Source organism: Leopardus geoffroyi, chromosome C1, assembly GCF_018350155.1.
Source record: "Leopardus geoffroyi isolate Oge1 chromosome C1, O.geoffroyi_Oge1_pat1.0, whole genome shotgun sequence".
NCBI classification, from domain to species: Eukaryota; Metazoa; Chordata; class Mammalia; order Carnivora; family Felidae; genus Leopardus; species Leopardus geoffroyi.
Window position 1 is genome coordinate 178151959 of NC_059328.1, and position 8573 is coordinate 178160531.

The 8573-nt window shown below is 41.6% G+C and overlaps 1 protein-coding gene across 1 annotated transcript in view; it reads right to left on the reverse strand.

Annotated features, from left to right (window-relative positions):
• Nucleotides 1-8321, reverse strand: part of STAT1 (signal transducer and activator of transcription 1) — a 42813-nt gene extending 34492 nt beyond the window's left edge. The window contains exons 1-5 of the mRNA XM_045480549.1: nucleotides 8105-8321; nucleotides 7649-7801; nucleotides 2991-3119; nucleotides 1570-1714; nucleotides 208-306 (exon numbers count right to left, since the gene is read on the reverse strand). Coding sequence (XP_045336505.1) covers nucleotides 208-306; nucleotides 1570-1714; nucleotides 2991-3118 — 372 coding nt within the window. The 5' untranslated portion in view covers nucleotide 3119; nucleotides 7649-7801; nucleotides 8105-8321. The remainder of the gene's footprint in view (nucleotides 1-207; nucleotides 307-1569; nucleotides 1715-2990; nucleotides 3120-7648; nucleotides 7802-8104) is intronic.
• Nucleotides 8322-8573: the final 252 nt, after the last annotated feature.

Sequence of the window (8573 nt, forward strand, 5' to 3'; positions counted from 1 at the left end):
CACCAGAATGACTTCTATTAGATATGGTGCTTTCTTAAAGCCTGGATCTATAAAATCTCTATATCTGGTTTTTCCCATTCTTTGGGGCCATAAAATCAGAGAACTATACAACATTGCCTTGAACAGGGTGTTGATAATATTTGTTGGATAAATGAATGAATTTTTACTTTACTATAATCTTTAGTGTTCAATTAGTAAAACAAGTACCTGATTGAATCTCTGGGCATTTTCCAGGATCTTCCTTTCTTCCTTCAGACAGTTATAGATAATCATAGACATCTGTATTGGGTCTTCCTGAAAATTATCCTAGATATCCGTTGTTAGAATAAAAACAAACTAAATTTCAGAATGTTTAAGCCATTGTATATTATAAATTGAATTCACTCCTATTCACTGAGAAGCCTCATCTTGTATTTAGTAAATTCTATACAAGCTATTTTTGGTAAAGTCTAAATATTCTTTTTACAAATTACGACAAAAACTTCCAATCGGTGCAGACACGTAAATTATTTCTTGATTAAAAAATCAAGTATTTTCATACATGGTTCCTATAATATTTTTACTTTAATTTCTGTTGTTCTTGAGACCAATTATGTTCTGTTAGGATCTTGAGACCATGTAAATGGTACAGAAATTATCCATGGTATTTCTCAATTAATGTATCTACTGGTCTCTGCTTTGAATTAGATTAAAGATACTCTTTTCAGTTTTTGTATTTCCTTGTCAAAGCCAGTTTACAAAATACTGGCAATCACAGCTCTTTGTAACAGGCATGTTCAAGCCAAGTCTATAGGAGATCAAATTTCTATAAACTTAATCTGACTTCCCCCTGTCATTGGTATTATAAAATCATAGATACATTCACACAAAAAAGAAAAAGCTCCTAATTACCTAAGTTGAAGAGTTTGGTGACATGGTCTGAAACAAGAAAATGCTAGCTTTCACCACCATTGAAACAGAAAAGTTCCATTAATATAGAAATAAATATGGTAGCCAGGCTTAGGGGATACTGGGAGTACTTTTGAAAAAATCCTAAAACTTTGTAGCCCATTCTCTCCTGCCTGGGACTCTCTTCGACTTTCTCTTCCCTGGGAAGGTAATTCCTCCAAAAGCAAGGAAAGGTGGACTCCTAGTTCTAATTCACCAACTCAGTATCAGGCCTCAGGGTTATCAAACCTTTCCAAACTTACTCTTCATCTGTATACCAAGGACTCAGACTGGACTCATCACTAAATCTCCTTGGAGCTTTGACATGTTTCTATAGCCCACTGCTTTTAAAATGTAACCCTTTTTCTTGGGCTTAAATTTCAACAATTTCTAGCAAAACAAGCTTATAGCATCACATTTCTCTCAGAATTATTGATGCCTAACAGGTGATACACTTAAACCTGAAAATTCCTTACATGTTTACTAAATGAATTCGTATTTTACTTTGCTTATGCTATAAAATTATTAGCCATATAAAGGTAGTTTATTTACAGTCTCTGTAACTTTTAAAAATACCAACGAGTGCATGCTCAATAAAATGTTATATGAGCCTGGGAACATTTTGACTAAAACACTTCATACCTGAAGATTACGCTTGCTTTTCCTTATGTTATGCTGCAACAAAAAATTATTTTCCAAAGAAAAGCGACTGTACTGATCATCCAGCTGTGATAGGAGGTCATGAAAACGGATGGTGGCAAATGAAACATCATTAGCAGCATGCTCCCTAGGAAATTTGAAATTTATACATTTCATTTTAGAAACTACTTTAAACGTACAAAATAAACACTACTTTCCTTATTAAAATTATTAAAAAAAACAAATTTTAAGTGTGTTCTTAGGTTTTGCTCCTTCTTTTAAGACTGATGTTGTTTTCGAAACAGCAGTTTGTACAATTTTTTTTTTTAATTTTCTTAATGTTTATTTTGAGAGAGAGAGAGCACGTGCATGTGTGCACAAGTGAGGGGGTGCATAGAGAGAGGGAGACAGAAAATCTGAAGCGGGCTCTGCACTGAGCAGAGAGCTTCATGCAGGGCTAGAACTCATGAACTGTGAGATCATGACCTAAGCTGAAGTGAGATGCTTAACTGACTGAGCCACTCAGGCACCTCTAATTTTTCTTTTCTTTCTTTCTTTCTTTCTTTCTTTCTTTCTTTCTTTCTTTCTTTCTTTCTTTCTCTTTCTTTCTTTCTCTCTCTCTCTCTCTTTCTTTCTTTGAGGGAGAGAGACAAAGCATGAGAAGGGAGAGAGAGAAATCATGAGCAGGGAGAGGGGCAAAGGAAGAGAGACTCTCAACGATGCTCCAAGCCCAGTGTGGAGCCTGACGCAGGGCTCGATCTCACCACCAATCTCACACCATGAGAGCATGACCTGAGCAGAAGTCAAGAGTCAGACACTTAACCAAATGAGTCACCCAGGCACCCATATACAATATATTATGCACAATTAGCTTGAAAAATTCTAGGACTCTAGATTGTGCACAAAACTCTTAATCCTAATCTCTGGAGGAAAAAAGACAAAAGGGGCCTTCACTCCATATGGTGAATACTTTTAAAACATTTAAAATTTTTGCAATCGACAAATGGTAAAATTTAAAAAAAAAAACACATATCAGTTTTTAGGGATATCCCCCTAATTTTATTACTTTCTTCATATTTCTAATCAATGTTTTACCATAATTGGGCTATAATTATTTCTTTTAACTTCTTTCTATAGCTTGGATCCTAATGTGGAAAATAATTGGTTTCAGCATTATCTAACTCGTCCAAAGTACTTAGGAGTATGCATCATAATTAAATGGACAAAACAGCATAAAAGTACTTAATGACTAACGAATTTAGCTTTGTAGAGACACATGCCATTTTTCAAACCAATACATTTTTCTGCAACAGACAGTCCCAAAGGTCACAGTGTGATTCATCTTTTAGTCAATGTCTTTCTAAGTCACTTAATCAACAAATTATTTTAAAAGCATAGAAAAACTTCAAGTGGGCTTTTCTTACCAGTCTTGCTTTTCTAGCCACTGTGCTAGGTACTGTCTGATTTCCATGGGAAAACTGTCATCATAGAGCTGGTGAACCTGTTCCAGGAATTTGGAGTCAAGCTGTTGAAGCTCATACCACTGAGACATCCTATAAGGGAACAGAAAACAGGTCGTGAATGGAAGACCATAGTTCCAAAGAAAGCACATCTAGCGTTTTGCTTTCTTAAATATCTTTTTTTTTTAGTTTATTTATTTATTTTGAGAGAGACAGAGACAGTGTGAGTGGGGGAGGATCAGAAAGAGAGGGAGACAGAGACAATCCCAAGCAGGCTCTGCACCCCCGGTACAGAGCCCAACATGGGGCCCGAACTCATGAAACCATGAGATCATGACCTGAGCCAAAACCAAGAGTCAGACGCTCAACTGACTGAGCCACCCAGGCACCTCTGCTTCTTTAAATATCTTAACCCAAAACATAATTTGTCTCTGAAATATATTATTTAAATGGTGCTTATATTCTGAAACCTGTTTTTTACTGAGGTTTGGGAGTTCATATTTTTTTTCTTCTCCAGAAAACACATCTTCAGGCCTTTGCTCAAATGTCAACATAAAAGGGAAACCTTTTCTGGACACCTTTTTTAAACTGACATCACCTCTCACTTCGTAGAATACTATCCCTCTGCCCTGATGCATTTTTCTCCATAGAACTTACCACCATCTAACCTACCATAGGCATACATATTTTTTTAATGTTTATTTGAGAGAGAAAGAGAGAGCATGCGTATGTGTGAGCAAGCGGGAGAGGGGTAGAGAGAGATGGAAAGGAAAGGGAGAGAGAATCCCAAGCAGGCTCTGCACTCTCAGTGCAGAGCGCAACCCCAGGGCTCAGTCTCACAAACCGTGAGATCATGACCTGAGCTCAAATCAAGAGTCAGATGCTTAACCGACAGAGCCACCCAGGTGCCCCTATTGTCTTTTTTATTTTGATTACTGTCTGTTTTCCCCACACAAAGGGAAGAAATTGGAAGGTGGGTGGATTGTTCACCACTATATCTCCAGAATAGTGCTGGGTATATAATATGCCTTCAAAATGAATCTGCACTTTTATCAAATAAAACATGGAAAACATTATTTAATTCCATTTGCTTTAGGACAAATCATAAGAACTTTCCACAAGCTGTCCTCTTAAAAATACAGTACATTTATAATTGAACTCAAAGAGTTTTAAACTGGTATTTTATATTTTGTGATTCATATGGTAAAATGAATTATTTTTGTCTTCTACCTTTTAAATAAGATGTATTTTCCTTTTGGCCTACTACAAACAATAAAACTGGCACAACTCTTAATCTCAGTAATAATTTTTATTTTTATTTATTTTTTATTGTTTTTAATCAAAGGGCTTTATCCTTATGCTTTTTTTTAAATTAATTTTTAAAAATATTTATTTATATTGAGAGAGAGACACAGATTGTAAGCGTGGGATGGGCAGACACAGAGGGAGACACAGAATCTGAAGCAGGCTTCAGGCTTCGAGCTGTCAGCACAGAGCCTGACACGGGGTTCAAACTCACAAACTGTGAGATCATGACCTGAGCCAAAGTCAGACCCTTAACCACTGAGCCACCCAGGCGCCGCTCAGTAATAATTTTTAAAGACTGAAACATTATGAAATATAATTTCAAACGATAAAGTAATACTATCTATTTGGATAACTGTAAGTTATTGCACAGCAGTTCTAAGGAAATGAAAACAAAGACCTGATTTAAGGAAGTCCTCACATCTATGAGGAAAACAAAGAGCCTCTCATTACCACAGCATAATTTAGCATTAGTGCACAGCTGGCAATATGCAGAGTGGATATATATGAATCTTCCCAGGCCTTCCCAGGCCTCTGAGGAAGGGTCTGGATTTTTAAGCAGGGTATGGAAGAGTCACGAGTCCTGGCTGGCCAGCACCAATGTGCAGGCATGAAGTCATGTCTACTCCACGAATTTCCTTCCAAAGAAAAGTAAGGATATGGTGGGACTATAAAGCTAGTTACCTTCACAAATCCCAGTAGAAATGGACACAAACTCACCCTTTTGGCACACCTGCTATAGGAATCTGATTTTTCACTTCAAATTAATTTTACCTGAGTGGAAGATTCCAAATCTGTGGCTCTCTCCCATCCTGCAAGGTGTTTAATAAGTATATGACTAAAGTAAATAGGCTGGCCAGAGCGTCAGCCAGAGGGGGTACAGCACCTCTTATTACATGCATGACCTCAGGAAACTCACTTCCCTATCAACGGTGTGGTTGTTAAGACTGGATGGACTCATACAGACACAGCACCTGGCATGGAACAGGCAATTAACAAATTCACATTAACCAATCTAGAAGCCATATCATCTTCTCACAAAACCTGTAACCAACGAAAGGAGTGACATGATCAACCCCCAGGTACCTGGCTAAAATTCCAATGTTAGGCTGACTCCCCCTCTATAGTCTCAAGACCTTGGGTTGATTTCTGTGGCCTAGAAAGGGTTGTTTGGCTAGGGTCAGCCCACGGTGATCCCTGCAGTCTCCGAAGGCCTGCAACCCACACAATGGCTAAAATATGGTATATTATGTGAACTATTCACTTTGGGTTGGGCTGGGCCCTGTTAGGCCATCCAACCTGGCTAATCACTGTGGGGGGGGGGGGATGTGGGGGGGGAGACTGAGGCAGGAGGCAGATACCTGGGTTTTCAGAGGGATAAGTTTAGCCCAGTCCCCAAACACCCCTACCCCAAGCTGTCAAGCTGTGTAGTGGGCAGGAGCTAGGCTACCAGGGTGTGGGACATAGCCCATGCCTCTTCTGGGGTGTTGTTCCCTTCCCGTGTTCTGTGAGGAACCTCCTGTCTAGGAGCTTGTTCTTTGAAGGGTGCTGGACCCAAAGTGGTCACAGTCAAGTGCTCCCAGACCATTGGCCTGATTATAGGGTCCTCACTTGGACAAAGGGGAACCATGACCCACCTCCTTTCCCATCCCTTTGGATTTGTCACCATTTTGCACTCTCAATTTTTTTAATGTTTATTTTATTTTTGAGAGCGCAAGCAGGAGAGGGGCAGAGAGGGAAACACAGCATCTGAAGCAGGCTCCAGGCTCTGAGTTGTCAGCACACAGCCCGACGCAGGTCTCGAACTCACAAACTGTGAGATCATGACCTGAGCTGAAGTTGGACGCTTAACTGACTGAGCCACCCAGATGCCCCACCATTTTGCACTCTTAACATCTGCCAATAAAGATTGTCTATGCTAAAACAAAACAAAACAAAACATTCCAACATTATCTTTCAATCCAGCCTCCTGCTGTACACATAGACCACATCCCCGTCTTGCTCAAAACTTCTAGTTTGCCCATTCCTAGGCTGATTTGCACCCTTACCCTATTTTCATCCATTAACAGAGCAAATCATTCACCAAATTCTCTACAGTGTTTTGGCTATGCCCACCATTTTTGCTTTGCTCCAGCTGTCACTCACCCTTGAAAACAGCCTCCCCACAAAGTTCTGCCTCTCTAAATCCTACCGGCATTCAAAGGTAGATATGGTGCCCCCTCTTCCTAAAGCGAAGACTCATCCAGAGACAGCTTTCTTTGACTTGTGCCTCACTGCATTCTGTACCCTCTATTAGACCATCAGTTCCTTATTAACCTCTATGATTTCTCCCCTGCATGATGTAAGTTTCAGAGTTGCTGGGACCATGTCTTCTTACTCTCTTTTTGTTTAAGCATTCTCTGTACACTGGACAGTGTCCTGCACACAGTATGTACTAAGTTTGAATTAAAATCTGGTATATTTCATAGTGAATTAGAAAGTAAAGGGCCAACCATATTATACTTCACCAAGTTTGAGTTCTGCATCCTCATTAAGCAGCGGTCGCATACTGGATTGTGCTGGAGGCTCATCTTATTTCTGTCCCATAAAAACAACCTCTCCAACTTACACAAACAATATCCAATGCAGTCAACCATATATATATGCACACATATATACACACACACATATACACACAAACTCTTCAGTATCAGACACAATTTTTTCAAAGACTAATATGGGGGTTTGCAGGAACTTTTATATTCCTGAAAGACATTAAGTTCCTTCATCTTTTTTAAAAATATTTTTTTAAGTTTATTTATTTTTGAGAGTGAGATGAAGACAGAGTGCGAGCAGGGGAGGGACAGAGAAGAGAGGGAGACACAGAATCTGAAGCACGCTCCAGGCTCTGAGCTGTCAGCACAGAGCCTAACGCAGGGCCCGAACTCACAAACCAGGAGACTGTGACCTAAGCTGAAGTCCAAAACTTAACTAACGCTTAACCGATTAAGCCTCTGGCGTCCCTACACTCCTTCATCTTCAAACACAGATGCAGGGATGCCTGGGTGCCTCAGTCCCTTGGGCGACTGACTTGGGCTCAGGTCTGATCTCACCGTTAGTGAGTTGGAGCCTGCGTCGGGCTCTGTGCTGACAGCTCAGAGCCTGGAGCCTGCTTCAGATTCTGTGTTTCCCTCTCCCTCTGATCCTCTCCCACTCCCACTCTGTGTGTGTTAGTCTCTCTCCCAAAAATAAACATTAAAAAAAAATTAAACATAGAATCAGAATTAAATTTCCAAAATTATGCACTCATTCATTTGCTTCCGTGAACAATTACTGACCTGTCACCTTGTGTCCCAGCAAGGGGCTAAGGATCCAACCCAAACAGCAGCTATTCACGTCAGGTGCCAAGACTGTTGGGTTTGCATGCACAGGATGTGAGCGTCTAACCTAGACAGCTCTCCAAGGATGGCACGCGGCAAATGAAAACTTTTCTGTGAAAAGAAGAAAAGATGACTGTGGTGGAAGGGGGCGGGAAGGAGGAAAAGGTGGAGGTAAACGGGGAAATGTAGTGTTTTATGTGGGAAAATTCTATTTCAGAAGACATCTTTACTGCCAGAGCACGACTGCCAGGAACAATCGAGTTGTCACCAAGAACACCTGTGATATTGGGTACGCATTCTTTCCGGGATGACGGATTCACCTGCAAAGCCCGTCCTCTCCCTCCGGCTACCAGGCCCCGACAGGGCGGTCCTGGCATATCACACCCCGGCACCCGGAACCTCATGCCTACTCACTCTGAGCGCTGGGTCGGGCAGCAGTGGGCGGAGGCGCAGCAGTGCTGCCTTTCCCGGGCACCCGGGTCACCTCTACTGGGTCTGGGGTCTAACGGGCGTCGTCCCGGGTCCGGCGGAGCCACTCCGCAGACTCCGTGCAGGAAAACGAAAGTACCAGCTGGGAGAAAAGACTGCACCGGCGCCCCGCCTTCTTCCGCTTCCGCCAATCACCGAGAGGCTGCTGCAATCCGCCAATCGGACGTGGCTGTTCCGCGGGCGGGCTCTCTCCCCTCCGGAACCGCCGCTCTGCCAGCCGGGGAGGTCTTTCCCTAGTCTTTGAGCCGAGCCCCGCGGTGGGGGTTGGTTGACGTGAAGCTTCCCCTGTGTGTTGCAACTCTGCCGACTGCCGGTTACCTCTAAACATTTTAGAGAACAAGTAAAAGGAAGTCTGTATTTGCAGAGGCCCAAACTTGAACCCAAGACAAAGGAC